Consider the following 22,500-nt stretch of genomic DNA (forward strand, 5'->3'; position numbering starts at 1 on the left):
ATACGCCGAGACAGATATTGTAAGAATGGAAGTACAAAAGGGGGAGGGAACACACGATTCTGGTAATCTGCCTGGATATTTTTCTTTTTTTTAAAAAAAGAAATACCGAAATAACATGGCAATTCTGTAATGACATTGTCTGGAAGGGCGACTCTCTTGATCGATATACAGGGTTTTAACCCTTTCCTTACCAACTACAAAAAAGTCACATTTGTTACGATACAATGAACGTTACCCTTATTCAGATTTGTTTTGTCAGTCACATTTAAAATGCTGTTTTGTAAAGTTCGTCTTATTGAAAAAATTATGAATAGAATGTAAAGAGACGTCTACCAAGATACTGCTTTCAAATTGAGTTTTTAAAAACAAATTTTTGTGTCGAATAAGTATAATATTTCGGGGAAAATCCTGAAATTAGTCAGTAAGGAGAGTTAAAACAAATTAATAATTAATAACTATTGCCATGTGGCAGAGGCGATAATTTGCAGTGCGGTGGATTCCGTCGCTGACTAGCCTTGAGATACAAGATGACTGTTTGTCATTGTAATATTACGGATTGATGATATAACTTAAAGATAAACACATACAAAGATGAATTCTCCATTGCCTTGTCAATACTTTCTGATCATTTCGTTACACTAGTACAATATCAGCGTTATAAACTGCATCGTTTCATAGTGGAATATAGTACCATGTGTGGCTTATGTGGTCTGGTGGTCACTCGCCTTCGGATCGGAGGGTCCTTGGAAAAGGCTCTAAACTCATATTCTCTCGCCGTACTCAGGTGTAAAACGAGTACCTTGCCGTTGATAGCTTTGTCTCTGAATTGGAAAAATATTGTAATATCGCCTAACAGGCGTCATGTCTTGTTCTACATGTTACGTGTTTGCTGTTGGTCAGGGACCCTTTGTAAAGCTCTTTGAGCATGTTTAGTGGATATAGCGCTATATAAAAGGCTCAAATTTGTTTGCCTTTTTTTTTACCATTTCAACGCCTAAAAACGTTATAATGTCAGGATGAATTGGACCTTTAAACCAGTAAACTGTCGTACTCTGGAAAAACATATTAAATGACCCTCACCTTGGCAAAACCCCTCAAATCTGCGTCTTACGGAAATCCCAGGTTTGAGAGTTTTTAAAATGGTGAGAGTCATTTTAATCAGTCGATATTTTGAAGGAGTAGTTTTCTGGCCAAAATTCTAAATAATTGTTTGTTTGTTTTACAGAGTACGAAAGAATGGTGTTAACTAGTAGTTACAGTTACCGCCCGCATCCCACTCATTTGATGTGTGGATGAATCAAATGACGCAGAAACGCCGATAGAGATCAATTGGTTTTCAAGGTATGAGTGATTAGCACGTCTGGTAGCGTTGGGAGTGAGTCTAGCTACCTAATATTATTGTAATGTACCCGTACAAACGTAAGCTTTTATATAGAGCAAAATTCATCAAAGTGTGCACAGCTTTAGTAATGGCCATGGTTTAGAAAACAAAACAAAATCATTAAAAATAAAAACCACCAGCAACGCTTATTATGTAGAACGCTGACATGACGCCTGAAGAGCGCTATTATATCTTTTTCCGACCTAGACAACACTGTTGCCGGGCATACACCTGTGTTTTGATAAAACGTAAATCAAGAGCCGTTACGAAGGATTAATCTTTCCGCCATCTTCAAGAAGACTCTAACCAAGGACCTTTCTGGAATTAGGCAAGGGTCATACTACATACAGCACAATAAAGCTCGCTCCAAAGTATTGTATCTCATATTTGAACAGTATGGAGGTGTGTCTGTGTGTCTGTCTGTGTGTGTGAGAGAGAGAGAGAGAGAGAGAGAGAGAGAGAGAGAGAGAGAGAGGGGATGGGGGGATAGAGAGGGGGGGGGGGAGAGGGGGGAGATGGGGGAGATGGGGGAGAGAGGGGGGGGGGGGTATTTTTTTATGAATACACCGTGTTACTTGACTGGATCAGAGAGATGTTTTGAAGTTTTCACCATTTGAACAGGCGATGACGTAACTTGGAGGAGCGTTACAATCTCTGATAGAGCGCGAATGGGAGAGCAGTCCGGAGTTAGTGAACTCTAATCTAACGAAACTTGGATTAAACAAAATTATGAAAAATCTCCGGATTGAGAAAAAAATAAACATTACTGATGCAGACCTCCTGCCCAATACCACGAATAATTCGTAGAAATCCGAATTTTGGCTCCAGCTGCAGAATTGATTCAATACTCGAATGAGACGTCAAAAAGAAAAGTTTGGTGCCAGAAAGGATCTATTCAGGATTTTGAAGCCATAGTTCATGTAAATGAGGGTACAAAGCTGCTGGAAGTTGTGGACTGTACAAGAAAAAAGTAATGAATTTCAAAAAGCTTCAAAAAAGAACAAAATACCAAACACGGAATGTTTTAGGCTCAAAGCCCTTCTTCAGCCAAAATCAAAAATAATAAAGACATTGAAACATTGCTTAAAACTTTAAATGTAGACAGACCGCAGGGAAATGTTTTGTTTTGTTATGTTTTTGTTTTGTGTGTGTGTGTGTGTGTTTGTGTTTTGTTTTTTTTATTTGATTGTTTTGCTTTTTTTTTTTTGTCTCAGCAATAACTGGATAGTCTAGATTAAATGAGAATGGGCAGAAGTTGTTCGCGATAGACAACTCCTGATATGACTTGAAAGTATCACAAGGACTAGAAATCATATTTTTAAAACACACAAACAGTTTGACGACCTAAGGCTGAAGGTAGCTCATTATACTTTAAGAGATACTCAAAGATTCGACAACCTTAGAGTGAGAAACAAACCGAAAATTGCGTGATCAACTGAAAGAGATTTTTTCCAGTTGTCTAGTTGTGTCAAGAGGGTGTCACCAAAGTCGAACACCGCCCACTTTTATATGAACCATTTGATGAAATACAAGGCTTTAAAAAGACAGTTTTTAATATAATTTTACCTTCCAAGAGGAACAAACTCAACGTATTCTATAAATGTAAAAATAAATAATCAGCAGTTATTTGATGATTCTGATATCACTACTCATACAATAACTTGCATTACAAAGCAACTCAAATGCACACATAATGTAACATATCATTTGCGGCTATGTGGTCTTGTGGTATGACACTCGCCTTCAGTTTGGACCACAGACTAGTTCTCCCTAGTCTGTGCTTTAGATGGTCCTGGGTTCAAGTCCCACTTTGAGCGGTGCATAGTTGAGTCCTTGGAAAAGGCTCTTTACTCAAATTCTCTCACAATAACCAGGTGTAAAATGAGTATCTGGTCGTTAACAGTGTTGTCCCTGTCGAAAAAAAAATGGTATGATATCGCCTAACAGGCGACATGTTCCGACCTACGTGTTAAGGGTTGCTGTTGGCTAGGGACCCCTTGTAAAGCGCTTTGACCACGTTTAGTCGATATTGCGCTATGTGAATACGCAAACGTTCCATCAATTTAGAGAAAGCATCGTGCATGTCCAACACAGTCCTCTGTGAAACAAAATAGTTTCTCTTCACAGGGTCGTGACAGGGCAGGAACAGCCATGCTTCACAAAAAAAAATTCTATTCTAAAACCACTTCATAAAATTAAATAACCGCTACCACTTCCTCATTAAACTTCTTTTATTGAAACCCTAGAATTAATGGGCAGTTTGAGTCTTTTCTAAAAGAAATTGTAATGACCTATATTGTGCGGTTTTAATCATTCTGTATCGTCACAATAGGTTAAAAAACAACATTTTTAGTTAAAAATATACATTATCTGTGTGGATACCCGTTTTGCGACCTGATATTAGGGGGTCTGGCATAAAAAAAATATAACAATCTTGTGGCAAACTTTCCACAAAAACTAATGAAGGAATACACTCCATATTCTTCCAACATTGTAATATTTTGTGCCACCATAGAGAGATTTTACAGCTTTAACTTATGGGATTTTTATTAGAATATTACAAAGTTGCGAATCAAAATGTTATGACAAAATTGATGTTAAAATGGATAATTTGGATAATAATTCAAAATACACATATCTTATCAAAAAATCTCTCTATGGTTACATAATACACTATCTCTGTGATAACTGCGGAAAATTTCAGACAATTTCATTGAACTGATTCTGAGAAATGTTTGACACAGTGTCCCATACCCCTAGAAAATTGATATATTTAGAAAATAGCAATATAGCTTTCCGTTTTTCTCACTTTTCTTACTACCTGTACCCTTTTCGACTGTGTTTTTCATGCCTTTATAGTCTATTTTGAGAAGATGGACTTCAAAACTTTCTAAGATAATAAAATATCGTTTTCCAGCAAAATCTCAAAAGCAATTTTTTTAAAGGATGTTCCAAATAATTAGATCCAAACCACCCCTTAAACACATTTTCTTTGATGTTAGGAGTGGGATGCATGAAAAAAAGGATAAAAATATGTGAGGACGTTAGAAAAAAACCCATCCTGACAAACAAAAGAAAGTCGTGTGCTCAGTGTCCGCAATTTCATTTCCCTCGTGTCCAATATGAAGAATTCCAGATTGATCTTTTCAGCACAATGTTTGCCTCTCGCACACACGAACCAGCACCCCCCCCCCCCCCCCCCCACACACACAACGCAGATAAATTGAGCTTTTATATAGCGCAAAATCTACTAACTGTGCTCAAAGCGCTTTACAAAGGGTCCCTGACCAACAGCAACACACAACATATAGAACGAGAAATAACGCCTGTTAGGCGATATTACAATTTTTCCGACAGAGACAACGCTGTTGACGGCCAGGTTATAGTAAATTAACCTTCTGCTCAGATGTTTATTTCTGACAATTTTCTAATAATCAAAGGACCTTGCTTCAAATAAAATTAATTAATTCAAATTGAACCATACATTACTTAACAGGTGTGACCAACGTGCACGTCAAATAACCGAACGCAATGGTAGGCCTGTTAATGAACTATATTTTGTGTCTGGTTTGAGAGTATGTCCATGACAACAATGAGACCATAACAATTTAGTTTAACAGACTTATGGGTGTGACAGATTCCGAAACCGGGTAAACAATAAAAAGGGAGATTTACAAACAAATACCAACAAAAAAAAAAACAAAAAAAAAAAACAAACCGACAACAGCAACACAAGAGCATTTGTTGAAAATAACGGCAGCATTAACGATGTGAGAAGTTAAAAAAATATGTTTTAAATCTTCGAACCTTATTTTAAATATTGACGTCCTGTATTAACCTATCTATATATATTCATCATCAAAAACAATCAAAACACTTAATTTTTTTAACAACTAAAAGCTGTGCTCACGAGTTGGCATTATAAATAATAATTTGAATACCGTTGATTTGATATATCTACCTAGTCCTTGCGGTACAAGTGAGAGGTTTTCGTGAGGTTTGTCTGCAACCGTCTTTGAAAGGATCGATTGTCTTTTATTAAAATAAAATGTAATTAATTTTTTTTAAAAGAGGAGTGGTAACAAAAGGTCATCCTCACTATATCAGTAAATTATTATGATGTGAATTTTATGTTGTTGTTTTAGTTTGGTTTTTTTCATTTTATTGATCGCTGCTTATAATTATTCTTTGATGTATTGTTCCGCATTCATTCAGAGATTATTAATAATTGATTAGACACAGTAAATCACAGGGTATGTATTCATTCTTGTCACAGCCTACGGTGCTCAATTTCGAAACTAAATTATTCTTTTCTATGATAGATGTGTTTTTATCGTTCATTCACCAACTATGCGATAATTCATCTGTAAACCAATATAAAGGTCACTTACGAGGGCTGGAGGCAGGGGATTGGGATGGGCGTGTGTGATCACTGGTCGCGACAATCAGGTGATTGCGGTTAACCTCCCATTATTAATGTTTTGTTAAAGCCAGAGAGATGCTGCGTTTTTACCGTAAAGACATGGCATCGAGAATAGTTAATGTTTCACTGGTCAGCATATGATTTGAACTGTCGTCCGCAAAGACTTGATGTATTTTTATTTTTAGCACAAACGCAACTACAACGCTAGAGTGGCGTTTGCGATTTCAGAATTGAATGCTTAGTTTTTTGTCAAGTTTTAGAAGTTTGACAGTAATATTGACACTGTTTGGCTCATTTCAACAATATTTTTAAAAAGATGGCGCACAACACAAAATCAAAAACAACAACAATTAGATTAAGAGGGAAGGTAGAGCCGACAACACCCGTGGATCACAGATGTCGAAGAGATAAATAAAGGACAAGCAGTGGGGAATAATTACAAGTAGATCCCTACGAGACAAGGACATTGAACACTGGGCTAGAAAAAATAATCGATGCTTTTGAAATGTGGTGCTACAGACGGATGGGAAAGGTATCATGGAAAGAGAAAAAATCAAACAGAATGTTATTGGATTGACTAAATATCAGAAAGAGAGTACTTCTTGTGACCGTAAAGCCCAGAAAGTTGGCGTACTATGGCCACATACGGCGCCACAGCAGTCTCCAGAAGTCAATACTTGAAAGAAAGATTAATGGAGAAAAGAGGTAGAGGGAGACAACGAAAAAACTGGTTGGGAAATATACAAGAAATGACTGGGAGCATGATGAGGGGCTGCTCAGAGACCACGGCATTCAACCTCTATGAGAAGAAACCCCGGTAAGGTAAGGTAAGATCTCTGCGGTAATCTTCCTTTGTTCCCATGCTAAGCCCATCCACTGCCGATTATTAAAATTTTAGCTAGAAAACTACGACAACAGCAAAGTCCCAGATTTGAAAGCTTTTGCCAAAATGAATGTCATTTTAACGATCGATATTTGAAGAACGAGTTTTCCAGCCAAATCTTTTCAGTAAAGTCCAGCACTGGCGATGACCTGGGAATCCCATTAAAAAGACAACCAGACAGTCTCTAATAGAGAGGAAGCAAGGAGAGACAGTTATACATGAAAGCAAGTGGAGAAGACAGCCCAAGGAAGAGTCAAATGGATGGCTGAAGTAAGTTAATTAAGTAAGGCGGTCTCTAATACAAATACTCCTGTATTTCTGGATTCTTCTTAAAGTATTGCCATTTTACTTGTTTTTGAGGTAACCTGAACAGGGGTTTTGACCCCGAAACGTTTTGTGCTACGCACTCTATTTGGTAGTTTGTTTGTTTGTCATATTCATTTTTGATTAAATTTTGTTCATTACTTTTTAGTCACTCAGCCAGATGCTTCCCAAAGGAAAAATTAAATATCAGAACTCAATGTATTCGTTAAAACACAATCGAATCGCTCACATCTGACTGCCCCTCTCAGACGGAGCCATCGTAAACTTATAGCCTGACATTGACAGAAAGATGACGTCTTTAGCCACACAAAAAAAAAAACAAAAACAAATCATGAGTTGTATTCATTAGTTCAACCAATGGGATCACTTATTTCCTTGAGCATTACTCACTTGGCGCTGCACAAACCTAAAAAAAAAAATGACGTCAAAAGATAAGTCCTGGTGGGTCCTTGTGTCAGACTATAAGTTAACGATGGCTACGCTCAGAGAGAGTCATTGGGCAAAAACATCACAAAATGTCGTTACACTCCAATTCAAGGGCAGAACACTGCAGAGAAAGAGAAATCGTATTATCGGGACAGGAGACCCAACCACACAACTAGTATGTATCTAGAGAGGGTAGCTCTGATTCTGTGGTTGGTTGGTCTTTACACAATCGACCTATTTCGCTAAAAGATTCAAATTGAGAACTTAAGGAGCAGGCACCGGAGTAATACAAAGATCTGAAAAAAATGTGTATAATAAGCGCCATACAAAGCAAGAAAGAAAAACAAGAAGAAAAAAAGCATCCCAATACGTATTTTACGTTAGTTGACAATATTACCATAACAACAATGAGCCCATAACAATTGGGTTATCAGACCAGCAAATAATTGCACTTTGTCTTAAATTATATTATGAGATATTGATGGCGGAAAGTATTTTGCGATAGACTAGTGTCCTATCCATATGGTGGCAAGCATCTGCTATTGTCCGTTTCATCCCATAGAAACCGGGACAAACTTAGGCTCCATTGGCATCATAGCCTTGAAGGACTGCTCTTTCATCCAAGAACAAAGCACTTGATAGCAATTCTTTACATCTTTGGTGTTTTTAATACAGTGGGTTAAAACTAATTGGAGACTTGGGTCAAGCATAAAGAGTCTTCATCATTTCTTAACATACACTCACTGCAGGACTGCCTTATTCTGTATTTTAAAAATACGCGTAGCGACTCCCTGGAAATCTCAGGTTTGATAGTTTTTGGCTGATAAGGTTCACGTGAAGTCCGAGGTTTGGGAGTTTTTGACAAGATAAATGTCATTTTAACCGATCGATAGTTGAATGACGAATTTTTTGACCAACATTTAACCAGTTAACTGACGTACTCTAGAAAGACAGGTATTTAAATTTTTGGCCAGAAAACTTGTCCTTCAAATATCGATCGATTTAAATGACCCCAATCTTGGGAAAAACTCTCAAACATGGGACTTCGAGAGGTTCCAGGTTCGAGAGTTTAGTCCAACTCTTTCACCCCTCCCAACTTATTTCAAGGTCCTCTGTCATGTCTCCAATAAAAACAAGATTGTAAATTACATTCAAGACATCATTCTTTCTCATATAATCAAGTACATTGCATAACAGACGCTTTAGGCGATAATCGTTAACCCCGTTGTATCCCAAGTTTTACTGTTACGTCTCCGATTCACTGTGAATAACAAGGCAAAGTTTTCTTTCTTATTCTGTCTCACATTATCTCTATACCTCATAAACCTGAAATGGTCTTATCTCATATATTTTACATCTAATTGACCTCAACTATTGGATGGATAGTCATCAATACTCCATACATACTTAAAAGACTTGGTGGAAATTTATAAACTTACTCGATCTATTCTAATATTCTGATCTCCTTTAACTCTCTCCCGACCAGTCATTCTCATGATTCTTCCGAAAACACCAAACTCACGGAAGACAAAAATTAATTTTCTTTACCGAATCCCAAAAGCAATAGGTACTCATTATATATAATTTAGCTCAGAACAATAATCTTGACAATAGAGTATAAAGTTTTCAAAGCCATAACAAATTTATGGATGGACAAAGATGTTAGTTTATCGTAACAAATGTGACGATTTTGCTATAGTTGGTAAGGAGAGGGTTAAATGGCAGTTTAATAACACTCTCTTTAATGCTAAAGCCTATAGCATGACAGGCCCTATTGTATACAGTAGTACCAGTGTTACTGTTACAACAGGATCTAGCCTGTCTTCGGGTGAACTTTTTTTTATAAATTAAAAACTCAATCGTTCACGATTACATTTTAACTTTCTCAAGTGAAAAATTCGGTTTTATTGGCATTGACTTGGAGGTTATATTTCATGAGGGTATTTTGTATGATGTCTATATTTGTTGGTGTTGATCCAATAAAATCGACATCATCTGCATAGGCGATTTCTCTAGGGATTGCATTCTCAATATGAGTCGTTGGTTTTGGAATGACTTTTCGAACTTCTTTCAGAGCGTGTTCTAAGTATATTGTGAACAGAATCGGGCTCAGACTATCTCCTTGGGGGGTCCCGATGTTACTTTCGAACTGCGTCTGTTTTGTGGCCCCGTATATCCTTGGTTGTATCTTTGTGTTGCTGAGGAGAAATCGGATTATTCGGAGCTCGTCTTCGTCTACTATTTCTGTTAATATCTCCAAAAGTTTTCCTCTGTCGATCGTATCAAAGGCTGCGGACATATCGATTCCGGTTATTGTTATGGATATGTTTTCTTTGAGTGCCTTTGCTGCCAACCATTTATGTGTCCATACAACGTCCGATGTGCTTCGGTCTTGGCGAAACCCGCTTTGGCTATGTGATAGATATTTTTCTATTTTCGGTCTAATTCTGTTGAGGACAATAGTTGACAGTGTTTTTCTTATGGTATTCAGTAATGTTATTGGGCGCAGGTTGTTTACGGGTCCTTTCGTTTTTCCTGGTTTTTGTATTGTAATTAGGACACCGCTGTTTATGTCCCAGTCTTTGTGTGTTGAGAATGTTTTGTTCATTATGTTTGCAATGCTCAGATCCAGGGAGAGGGTAATAAAACCGAATTTACAACAATATCGAGGAACAAAGAGGAATGGAAAAGAACAAAGAAAGTCGGCTCACTAATTGGAGACACCGAGGATGTACAAAGAAGAAAACAGCTATCAAACGCCGCACTCAGTAAACTCACCAATGTATGGATTAGAGGTGACAAAATAAAGAGAAAAACCAAACTGAAACTGTACCATGCTCTTGTAAAACCGGTACTTCTGTATAACTGCGGCACTTGGGCGTTGACAAAATCCGAAGAAGAACATCTGGATGCCTTCCATCGCACACAGCTAAGAAGGGTACTGGACATCAAATACCCCAAAAAGATCTCAAATGAATCACTCTATAAGATCACAAAAGAAAGACCAATCTCCCTTGACATTTTACAACAACGATGGCAACTTTTCGGTCACATACTACGCAGGGACAAAAACATACCAGCAAACCAAGCCATGTCGGGATACTTCCAAAAACACGGGAACCTTTTCAGAGGAAGACCGATCACAACACTCCCTGTGATCCTAAACAAAAACCTCACAACACTTGGACAAAGCATTAGTCTCATAACGGCAGGGGACCTTGAAAATCTGAGAACCCTAGCAGAGGACCGGCAATATTGGAGACACCTCACACAGGAAATACTGGAAACAGCCAAGGCGACCCAATCTTTCGGTCGAGACGCGAAAGGCATCTAAGTCAAGTCAAGTCAAGTGAAAAAATGTAGTCCTTCAGAGTCAGAGACATACGACCAATGAAACCGAAGTTTATCCCCATTTCTACAGCGTTAAACAAAACGTGGCCATTGTTTACCACCCTTTCGATAAGCTGCTAGGCTGCGGCAATGCACGTTCCACCCGATCTCATGGACTCAGATACTCCATCACTGCCAGGTGGACAGGGGAAGGGGAGGGGGCTCAGAAAAACAATCTCGAATCTTTAAAAACAGAGCTATGGGGATCTCCAATTTTTATCGTGTATCATTTTTGAGTTGTTACAATGATATTATTTGTTTTGTGTATAATGATATTTATTAGGGTGTAAAAGCAAGTTATGATAACTTATCAACTTACTACTCTATGGGGCGGTGCTGAGTAACCTTTGGTATAGCCAATGTTATAGATATATACACACTTTTCTAAACACAATTACCTTTCACCGGCGGTGTCATCTGGCATTGCAGTCTTGATAAAATCAAGATAAACAAGAAACATATTATAAATGTCTAATACACCAAGGGAAATTACTGGATAAACAAATTGAAAATAAGTGAGCACAGTTATTATATGTCCTGCCCAAGATAGTTTTCAAAATCCTAAAATCTTGCTTCAGTAACACAATTTTTCTTCAGCTATTCAAATCACTATGATGAAAACGAAAGCACACTTGCCACATCAACCTTAAATTAAAAGTTCAGAAAAAAAACCCAAAAAGAATAAAATCACTATAAAACATCTGACAGCATAATCAACTCTTTAGACACAAGAAGAAATAGAGACAGAAATTAAGAGGAGGATGTGGAAATATTACCACGCAGGCTCTTACATGGAACCCAGAGGGAACGAGGAAGAGAGAGCAGCCAAGAAATAGTTGGAGGAGAGCATTGATGGAGGATCTAAAGACTGAAGGCCTGACATGGAGTGAAGCGGAGAGTATGGCACAAAGCCGGACAAGATGGACTGAATTCGTCGATGACCTATGCTCGAGTCAGAGTGAAGAGCCTAAGTAAATAAGTAAATAAGTAAGTAAGTAAGTAAGTAAGTAAATTAGTAAGTAAGTAAGTAAGTAAGTAAGTAAGTAAATAAGTAAGTAAATAAGTAAGTAAGTTAATAAGTAAGTAAGTAAGTAAATAAGTAAATAAGTAAGTAAATAAGTAAGTAAGTAAGTAAGTAAGTAAGTAAGTAAATAAGTAAGTAAGCAAGTAAATAAGTAAGTAAGTAAGTAAATAAGTAAGTAAGTAAGTAAGTAAATAAGTAAGAAAGTAAGTAAATAAGTAAGTAAGTAAGTAAGCAAGTAAGTAAGTAAGTAAGTAAGTAACTAAGTAAGTAAGTAAGTAATACACATTAAAGTAAAACCTCATCAAACTTGCAGGCAAAGTCAGCAGTTAAGAAGGGAGTTGATGAAAGTAATAAAGAGAATTATAATAATTAAACAAAGTTCATGCTCGTCCTTACGCAGGCAATAAGCAAAGTTAATGGTAGAGTCGGGGGGAAAAAAGGTTTCATTGTTCCATTATTGTTTTCTGGTCGAGATTAATTCAGATTATATCACGATCATGGGAATAAACCTAATTGTCGATTTCTTTCTTTCACTGAAGATAAAGTGCATGTAAACGTAAATATTATTTGCTCTTCAAATAAAACAAGCCATTCCTACCAATCTGGAATAATTTACCGCGGGAGCATTTTTTTGTCAATACCAAATCATTACCAACACCAATTGTTTATAACAAAATTTCAAAGATTGATGCAGAAAAAAGTAAAGAACAAAGTGAAAATACAGGTCAACTTATGTTCCTGACGTATATGGTAGCAGCAAAGGCTTGCAAAGTTGATATGCACTATAAAAAAAAAAAAACAGAAAAAAGACAAAAATCTCATCACGGATATGGAGTTAAAATATTTCTTGGGACAAATACGAAAAATCTTAAATGAAATTGAGTGTTTGTCAAGTTTACCACAAATACTGTCAATGCTTTCTGATAAAAAATATGTAGTATAAAATGTTAAAACCTAGCACACTGGGTCTTTCAGGAGTTGTACTGACAACAACATGCATATGGCTGATGGATATTTCGCGCAAATATTAATCTATATCTATACTGTTCACAACTAACAGTTTCACATTAATCACTGACACCGCTTACTTGCCACACTCAATAATTGAAAAATGTAATTTTCTTTTTATCAATACAATCATCACGCTAAATCGCACACCATCTCTGCTTCGTCCAAAAGTCAAGATTTAAAATCTTCATATCATACTTGTTGTTATAAATTGACAGACATTATCAAGATTTATTGGGCATTAACAATAATTAAAGTAAATATCTAAATGTCAACCACTCGTATGCCAGTGAGTCGGTTATTGTAAAATAACATCAAGGAAGTACAGATACAAAGACATATCACTTATTTTTCTAACTGAATACATGAGATTATGAACCTGGTCAACAAATCGGGATGCATGTTCAGCCAAATAAAGCCATTAACAGAGTGAAAACAATAGTTCCTGCACAGATCTCAGTCTCGAAAGGATAGAGGGGTGTGGGGGGGGGGGGAATTGAATGGAACTGTAACAAAATAAAACACAACAAAAGAAAGAAAAGAAAAGAGAGAAAGAAAGTTTTTAAAAATAAAAACTTGAAATGAGGCTATGTTTTGAGCATGATATTTCCTGCTATCCCATTTTTCAAGCTCTGGTAGAATCCATCCAATAAATTCTTGTTATTTGTTGTTTTTTTGGGACATGCTTTATAGCTTCCACTCTATAAATATTTTTTTCTCTCAGTCATCATTCTTGGAAAATAGGCATATAATGAGAAAGATCTTACCTCTTCCAATATTTGTTTATAAAGAGAATTCCTGTCAATGGAGTATGGAAACGACTTGAGAACCTGGAATATATAATATATTATCCTATTAAAATTATACCGTTCATCACCAAAGCAGATGTCTATTAATTTTAGAGCACGTCATTGCTTGATTGTTCCCTTTTTTATTTTCTATCTTTAATACAAATTTTCTTATGCTTTTATATATTTTAGATCATACGCAAGATAGTCTCATCCCAAGAACTATAAGAGAATTAAATTCATTTCCAGGTCACATCACCAACAACCTTCATCAGACAAACTCAGAACCATTCATTGTTTCGTCCTGCTTGCTATTGTTACTACAAATTTGCATTCTGGGGCCAATGGGCCTTTTTTGATTCAAATTCAGATTGAGTCAGCATTTAGGGGTCCTTTTTGTACTGACACTCTAACAATATCCATGACTGCATTTAGTCAGGTATTTACTCATAACTGAGTCACGAGAGGTAATTTTTGTAAAAGTGCCTTATCCAAGACACAATGTCGGCACTGCAATTTTCCACAATCATTGTCAACCATCTGGCCACTGACCCCATTTAATATTAATTGCTGAACTTTTTTGACAAGACAAGATACCGTACTGCTGAGTCACCAAGCTAAGCACATACTAAACTTAATTGCTTACCAGAGGAAGGCCTGGTGAATCCAGCCAATCCTGACAAAGGGAGGTCACGCTTAATTCAGATGATCTGTAATTAGAAAGTAGCAAATCAAAAAGATCTTAATCAGACTTTTTCAATCTATATTAACAAAATAATAAATCTGAGTGTGTGTGTCTGTGTCTGTGTGTGTGTGTGTATGCGCGCGTGTATTTGTGTTTGTGTGTGTGTGTGTGTGTGTGTGTGTGTCAAATACAGGGAAAACCAGACTGCTTTCTGCTTTGAAAATTAGCCAGCTCGTTAACATCTTTGATGCGAGACAATTCGATTTTTACAGTTTAGATTGATTTTACAATGGCCATATACGGTTTTTAAAATCAAATTCCTTTCATCCCTAAGATTAACGACGCCATTTTACACCAGATACTAGGAAGCCGGGAATGCAGATTTTTCACTCTGTCCAATTATAAAGCACAAATTTTTATCTCATCATTTTTCTTCGTCGCCATGTTTTTGCTGTCATTCAATTTGTTTATCTTATTATTTTCTTCTTTAAAAAACGTATGTGAATGCTTGCAGCAGCACAGAGTAAGAGAGCTAGAGAGAGAGAGAGAGAGAGAGAGAGAGAGAGAGAGAGAGAGAGAGAGAGAGAGAGAGAGAAAGACAGATAGGCAGACAGAGAGAGAGAGAGTGACAGAGAGAGAGAGAGAGACAGAGAGAGAGAGAGAGAGAGACAGACAGACAGAGAAGGGGGGGGGGGGGGGGGGAAAGGAGAGAGAAAGGGAGGGAGTGTTAGTGATTAAGTTTTACATCGAAAATCTAGCTAGTTTGCTAATTACCTTTAAACATAGAACACAATATGCATTCTGTTCAATGAAATATTACAGAGCATATTCTGAGCTAAAGAGCATGTGAGTTTGGGGCATGAGATGAGATGGCCAACTGGAAGACACGGAATTGAGACTTTATATTTGCACCTCCTTATTTATTCTTTTTTTTTTCTTGGAGCAAGAAACTTAGTTCCAAAATGCTCTCTTTGTCGTACTGCTCTACAGCTGACGCCTTGATAATTCCAGCCTTTTTTTTTTAGATACACCCTAAAAAAAGGTTTATTGAGGGCGAATAAAGGAAAAATATCTATTCATAATTATTTATTAAACATTAATAAAGTCATGCCTCTGCAAAAATCACATGCTGTAACCTATCACTGGTAACAAAACCTGTAAATAATAAATAAATGAAAATGAAATAAATAAAATTCCCCTTCATCTCCAAGAGAAAATTTGTCTTTAGAGTCTACTCAAGGGGAATACTGGGGAAAACCCAAAAGTCAGCCTCAGTGCAGCGCCACAAAGAGAGCTAAACCAAGGTGACGATCTCAAGCCACTAGACGTACAAGAGGCTCCCATTTTATAATGCTATATAATCAAAAGTTCGAGTTCTTTTATTGTACTGTGAGAAATTCATGCTATCCTATATTATTGTCTTCTTCCTGCATCTCTCTGTGTTTGTCGTCTGGGTTAATGTATGAAATATAACTTTCTTTTGCATATGAAACGGTGCAAGTCAAGGCAGAAAAAAGGCGCAAGAACAAAACTATCCCAAACAATCAGCATGTCACCATTGGGGATCGAACCCTCAATCTCCCAAGAGGTCAGGCACTGTTTTATACAAACCTTTTCAGATTTATATCTTAGACCACTGCCTGCTCCTGCCCTCGATTCCCGCCCTCGATTTTTCACTTTGATAGTTTCTTAGTATTGATTACATACCTTAATCTTGGACAGTATGAAAAGAAATAATCCAAGATTTCCTGAAACCAAAACAATTTATATCGATTAATATTATCTTAAAATACATCTTCAAAAATCAAGAATAATTATTTTCTCAAACCTCAAAACGAGTAACATTTCTAAGAATCTTGCTAGAAATGCTCTTTTAAAATTCAATATGAAATTAATAGAATAAGAATGTAACAATGTTTTTGTTGAGGTCCATTAAAACGTCTTCCATTTATCTTCTATTCTGTAATAAGACATTACAAGAACGTCAAATTTTAAAAAAATAATTTAAGCCTCACAATGGACATCTAATTCGTTCATGATTTCTTGAATTTTTGTACTTTTAAAAAGGCAATGAAAGATTACAAAATAATTAGACTGATCTTTCTGTAGACATTGGGGCCCATGATAGCTCAGTTGATAGACCCCTCGCTTCACACGCGAAGGAACCAAGATCGACCCCGGGTGCAGTCGAGATTTTTTCTGACCCCCCTGACCACCCAGCAGTGAATGGGTAGCTGGGTCTGTTGAATCTGGTGGAAAGTACTTTGAGATATACTAACGTCCAATCCAAAGGATAGCAAGCAATTGCTTTTGTCCATTTCATGCCTTAGAAACCAGGATAAACTCTGGCTCCATGGGCTTAATGGCTCTGAAAGACTGCTACTGTAGATATGCAAAAACTATTGAGCAAAACTAGAAGGTAGAATGATATCGATGATGATGATGATGATGATGATGATGATGATGATGACGATGATGATATTGATGATATTGATGATATTTTTAGTAAAATAGTGAAACAAAACTCGTCCATCCAGCAATGATTGGAAACCGGGCCAGTAAGATTTGATTGAAAGTGCTTTACGACAGACTATAATCCTATCCAGAGGGAAAAAAGCCATTGCTATTGTCCTATTTTAACACACACAAAACTGAGATAAGCTGTGGCTCCATAGGGCGATGCCACTGAAGGACCAATTAAATCATCTGGTGTTTACTTGAGTCGATAAAACAAACATTTAATAAAAATTTTAAAAAACTAATTCATATTTTTCAAACAAATGTTTTTATAATATAAAATGAAATAAAAGTAGTTAAATCACATAAGAAATTGTCTTTTTACAAGCTGGCAATTACAATAAATTATTTTACCTTTGATGAAAACAGTTCTCCTTTGAATTTGGCAATAAACATTTTCAAAGCAGACAAAAGAGATTCCTGGCCAGCTGTGTCCTCCAAGAGTTTAAGCAAAAAGAAACCCTGAAAAACAAAGAAGACATAGTATAGATAATATATCAAGCTTTGATTCTCGTAGTCTTTTGTGTTTCAAATAATATAATTTATGCATAGAAAAGCTTTAACAAAATTATGGTTTTAATACACAGTTTTTATTTTTATCTGTGAATAGTGGAAATGCATTTGACTTTGACTCAAGCAAATGAAAGTACTTAATTAAGAATAAAAGGAAGTTGATCACTGAGACTACAGTCGATAAATTAGGATGATCTGATAGCGCAGTGGTACTGAAATGTGTTCACAACTCATTTATATTAACAAATAGTAGACTTAATTTTCCATATTTGAAATATTTTTTTTCAAATGTTCTTTGATTTTGATTGATGAATAATTTAGCATTGTCCCACAGCTTGATTGTGGAAACTTTGAACCTACAGCAAAGAAACATATCACACATGCACACATGCATACAAGTGATTTGAAAGTGAAAAGAAAAGATTTAAATCAGAACAAAGAAAGACGTTTTGCTCCACGTCAGTAATTTGTTTCGTTGCATGTGCATGTGTTTAAAAACACACACACACATGTAATACAAACATTTTATAGATGTTTCACATCACCCTCTATACTCAATGTGCAAAGCCAAGGAGACTGAAGTCCCATTCAACTTGTACTTGACTTCGATGATCGGCAATATCATGAAATTTCTGAACTACGAATTGATACTTAACATATAAAAATACAGGAAAGAGAAATCTATAAGGCTGACACAATTTTCCCAGAGAAGTGCCTTTCATTTAATTGTTACAACTATGCAGCCATCCAATGGCTTATCAATTCTCAATGTCCAAGCTCACTTTAACCAGGTTCTACCGTCTATTGATAAACCCTAAAGATAACCCATTGGTGATGGTTTTTCACACACAATTTTCCCTCCATCAAATAGGAAATAGAGATAAAATTCAGGGGTGGCCCTTGTGAACCTTATCTTTGTCCAAAATTACTGTAACAACACTTTAAAGCTCTATGTGTGGCATCCTACTGATGTGGATAAACATTGTAAAGCACTTTGACAGCAATAAATTATAGATAATGGTAATTGATATCCATGCGTTATGCTAGTTGTAACAATAATACATTCATCAACATACTTGTTTAGTTTCTATCTTTAATTATTTTTTTTTTCAATGAACAATACAATTCATCACATGAAATAAGCAAGTATAGGTTGATCTTTAAAAAAATCTATATACAATGTAAATTTCTTGGTAAATATCTTACGCATTAATAATAGAGAATTTAAACTCAGTTATTTAAAAAAGAACAGCTTAAAACTAATGATCAAGCAAGTTACCTTCATATAATGAACATGGGCTGTCTCTGATCGTATTCCATTTTTGACACAGCTTTGCTCACAAACTTGATCTGTTGTCAGGTCACCATCTGGTCTAGTGGATTTTTAAAATATTATTGGAATTTTCGCTTTTTGAAATATTTGGTTTGAATTATAATATTCAGCATGGATGAAAATAATAGTAATAATAATAATAACAATAATAATGATGATGATGATGATGATAATTATAATAATGATGATGATGATGATGATGATGATGATGATGATAATAATGATAATAATAATAATAATGATAATAATAATAATAATAATAATAATAATAAAATAATAATAATAATAATAATAATAATAATAATAATAATAATAATAATAATAATAATAATAATAATAATAATAATAATAATAATAACTTTAGTTCATTACAGCTTTGATAACAGAAAACAGAGAAAAAAACCCTGAAAATCTGATCAAATAAAGTACAAATCTTCAGATATAAAATAAGATTTAAATAAAAATTTTAATTTGTAAGAAAACCAACTTAAAATTATAATACTGTTCTTTACCTTAGAATTTGCAGGGAGCTTGGAATGTATTCTAATTCACCTGTTAAAACTTTGTATTTCAAGAGGCACTTCAGATCATTTCTGTCTTGTGTTTCCTGCTCCGACCACTGTAGTATTTTTAAAAAGTCGCTGAATATTAAACATTAAAATATTCAAAGAATATCCCTCCAAAAGGGAAATGGACTATATAATCATTTTGTTTACATGAAATGAGATATAACTGCATCATTTTTTCTATGAAGATTAAGCTCATCCAGGAATGGTAATTCTTTAAATGTCAAGAAAGATCACATCCAAACAAAATCAAATGTTAAGGAACTCCACATATAAATTACCATCTAAGTCTAAGACAAGCATATGTAACTCATTGAATGTACTTAATTCCTGCCAAATGATTAAAAGAAAGTTAGTTGAAAAGCGTACACAGTTTTATTTCACTGTTGACCTACCATCCACCCATTTTTCAGTAGCCAAGATGGACGTGTGGATTAGGCATTGCACTTATACCTTTGAGATCTGCCTTTAAGCCCCAGTGTCAGCATCTCGTTTTCTTTTGTTTTGTTTTGTTTTTGTTTGTTTGTTTTTGAGCAAGAAACGTTACCCCTATCGCTCACTTTGCCTGGGTTATCTCAATATTATTCGGCTTGACCCTACAGAAACATTTCCCTTGAGGATGAATAAAGAGAGTTTACAGTTATTTGTTTGTTTATATTGTTTTACCTATTTGTAAATGAAAAAAAATCTGGTTGATACTTGCATTCTAATAAACAAGGGAGTTTGTCACCTTCATAGCCCGAGCATGAACAATGTCCTCCAGGTAGCAACACATGCCTTCCGTTAACCAATCCTCAGTCCAGTTCCGTGGACCAAGAAGAATTCCAAACCAAGTGTGGCATAATTCATGCGCAACTCGATGTAGCAAACTCATATCTGAACTCAAAAGGGACTGAGACAAAATCAGTAGATTTGGACTGTGGATTAAAAAAAAAAAAACATACCATGGTTTCCAATAGTTATCAAAAAAAAAACACAAAAAAAAATACAGAGTAAACAAAGCACCAATAATTTTAATTGCATGCACGTGTACTCACCCTTGTCACTGGACTACCAATAAGAATAAAATAAATAGTAACATTTAAATAGCCCAATCCACAGATTCACAATGCTCGCCACAATGCTTCAGTTATCCTCACATCAGGCAAATATTTCATATAGTAGGAGTTGTCTGTTAAGCTCTTTATTCTACTTACACTCTTACAATATCCGTCACTGACTATTGCAGGTTTTCATTTACATCAAAATCAAAAGGTTTCTACGTAAAGTGCCTTACTAAAGGATGCAATGCAATAGTGATACTCTTTTTTTAAAATCAATATCACCCATCCAGTTTGAAAGTCATGAAAAATAATACACTATTCTTCTGAGCCAATAAAATCCTCTCAATGTTGAACCAAATGTCACTTTACTGATCTCCTCTATCTTTAACGAGCCCTGACAAAAACATTCTTTTAAAATATTGATGTTGAAATAAATATACATAAACGATACTAATAATAGCATATTTATTACTTCGTGCACTGGAACCATAATATTATGCAGAGTTAAGTTTCCTGTGGTGCCTCAATTTGCATAAAATGCAAACACCAATTGAAACCCCTCTTGTACGTATTGGCCAATTATTTTTGTCCATCTCTGTTAAACCAGGGAAGGAATTAATTTCTTTTCCTGCTTTAATTTTCCATCATTGACCCCCGCCCCCTTTTACAACAAAGCAGTTTTCAAGCATTTTATTTTATCAATGGTGACATAAAACAGTGTGATGTATTACTTTGTAAAAATGGGAAAAAAATTAACTAAAAAGATTCTGTTCAACAGAATTTTGATTTTATTCATTTGGTCCACATTTCCAATGTTCAAAGCAATATATCACAAATTTTTATTATGCATATTCATGTGTCATGCATATCCTGATCACTCAGTATTTATGGCTTTTGAATCTTATAACATCATCCACATTCTTATCAGAAAGAAATTAGTTAAGATGTTGGATGGAAACGGTTGGGTAAACTTTACACTTAAACACCAGTAACCAGTCAGTGAGTGAGCAAGAAGAAGCCACAAACCAATGTCATGCCAAACTACATGTCTATGGACAAAAGAAAAGGCATAATAGAGTGGCATCATAAGCACAATCATAACCGGGTAACCAACAAATGATGAATTAGTTGAATGGACTAAAATAAAATAATTACGCCTTCCACCACGGCACCACAAGATACTGTCGCCTAGGCATTCCATGAAGGAATATAGATAAAATCCATCAAACATGATGGCTGATGTGAATCTAATCATCCATGTTGTCCGAAGTGAGCAAATTGGGGGTTAATAATCTTGCCCAAGGGGGAAACAATCCTGAAGCAGGGCTCGAACCCAGGACCCTCTGGGTCACAATGCAATGCCTTAACCACTTTGCCAAGCAATCAGCTAAATCCACAAACAAACTTTACCAATAATGATGATTATATGTGAAATAGGCTATTAGTAAAAGTGCAGAAAAAAAGAAATGGCTCAATAAATTCTGTTGTAATACAAAGTGTTGCAGTCATTCTTTTTTTAAAAAGAATAGCAAGCTAAATAGATATTTTCCTGGGACTCAGTGTAAATAAATATATTTGTTTATCAAGCCTATATTGTAAGGTCATTTAAGACAAAATAAACGAATAATCGATAAAATGGCCAACTGCAACTGAGGAGACTGTGAGGTGAGGCGCTCTCTGCAAAACAGTGAATTTTGAAAGCATACTATTGTATAATTTAAAATATCTGATTACCATCAGTTAAATATATCTTTTTGACAAAAAAAAAGGTAACGATAATAATAATAACAATATAATAATAATAATAATAATAATATATAATAATATAATAATAATAATAATAATAATAATAATAATAATAATAATAATAATAACAACAACAACAACAACAACAACACCACAAACAACAACAACAACAACAATTCAAAACTTTTCCCTCGAAAATAAAGAAGCTAAAGTCTATTTAAAATACAAAAAATATAATACCATGCCAGTCCTAAACTGTCAAAGCAATCAGGAGCAATGAGGATGTCCAAACGTTGAAACGGGTATGATTCTAACACAGACTTGATGGATGCGAAACAACTGGGTATGTACTTGGTGAAAATGTTGATGGCTGCAGAACTCACACTCTGAGGGGTGAGGATTCGACACCTTGAAAATTTAATAAAAATACAATGAACCATTAGTTTTAGA

General features: G+C 35.4%; 1 protein-coding gene across 3 annotated transcripts in view; it reads right to left on the reverse strand.

The window, feature by feature from the left end:
* LOC144958234 (aminopeptidase O-like) overlaps nt 1-22,500 on the reverse strand; it is a 67,618-nt gene that overhangs the window by 29,257 nt on the left and 15,861 nt on the right. For all 3 annotated transcript variants that reach the window (XM_078890083.1, XM_078890077.1, XM_078890072.1), the window contains 8 exons: nt 22,291-22,458; nt 19,992-20,178; nt 19,208-19,314; nt 18,642-18,735; nt 17,204-17,311; nt 16,040-16,080; nt 14,294-14,357; nt 13,627-13,689 (listed from right to left, as the gene is read on the reverse strand). In XM_078890083.1, the coding sequence (XP_078746209.1) occupies nt 13,627-13,689; nt 14,294-14,357; nt 16,040-16,080; nt 17,204-17,311; nt 18,642-18,735; nt 19,208-19,314; nt 19,992-20,178; nt 22,291-22,458 (832 nt within the window). The remainder of the gene's footprint in view (nt 1-13,626; nt 13,690-14,293; nt 14,358-16,039; nt 16,081-17,203; nt 17,312-18,641; nt 18,736-19,207; nt 19,315-19,991; nt 20,179-22,290; nt 22,459-22,500) is intronic.

The sequence above is a fragment of the Berghia stephanieae genome, chromosome 1 (assembly GCF_034508935.2).
Source record: "Berghia stephanieae isolate SIO BIC M18660-M18661 chromosome 1, UCSD_Bste_1.3, whole genome shotgun sequence".
In the NCBI taxonomy this organism is placed as follows: Eukaryota; Metazoa; Mollusca; class Gastropoda; order Nudibranchia; family Aeolidiidae; genus Berghia; species Berghia stephanieae.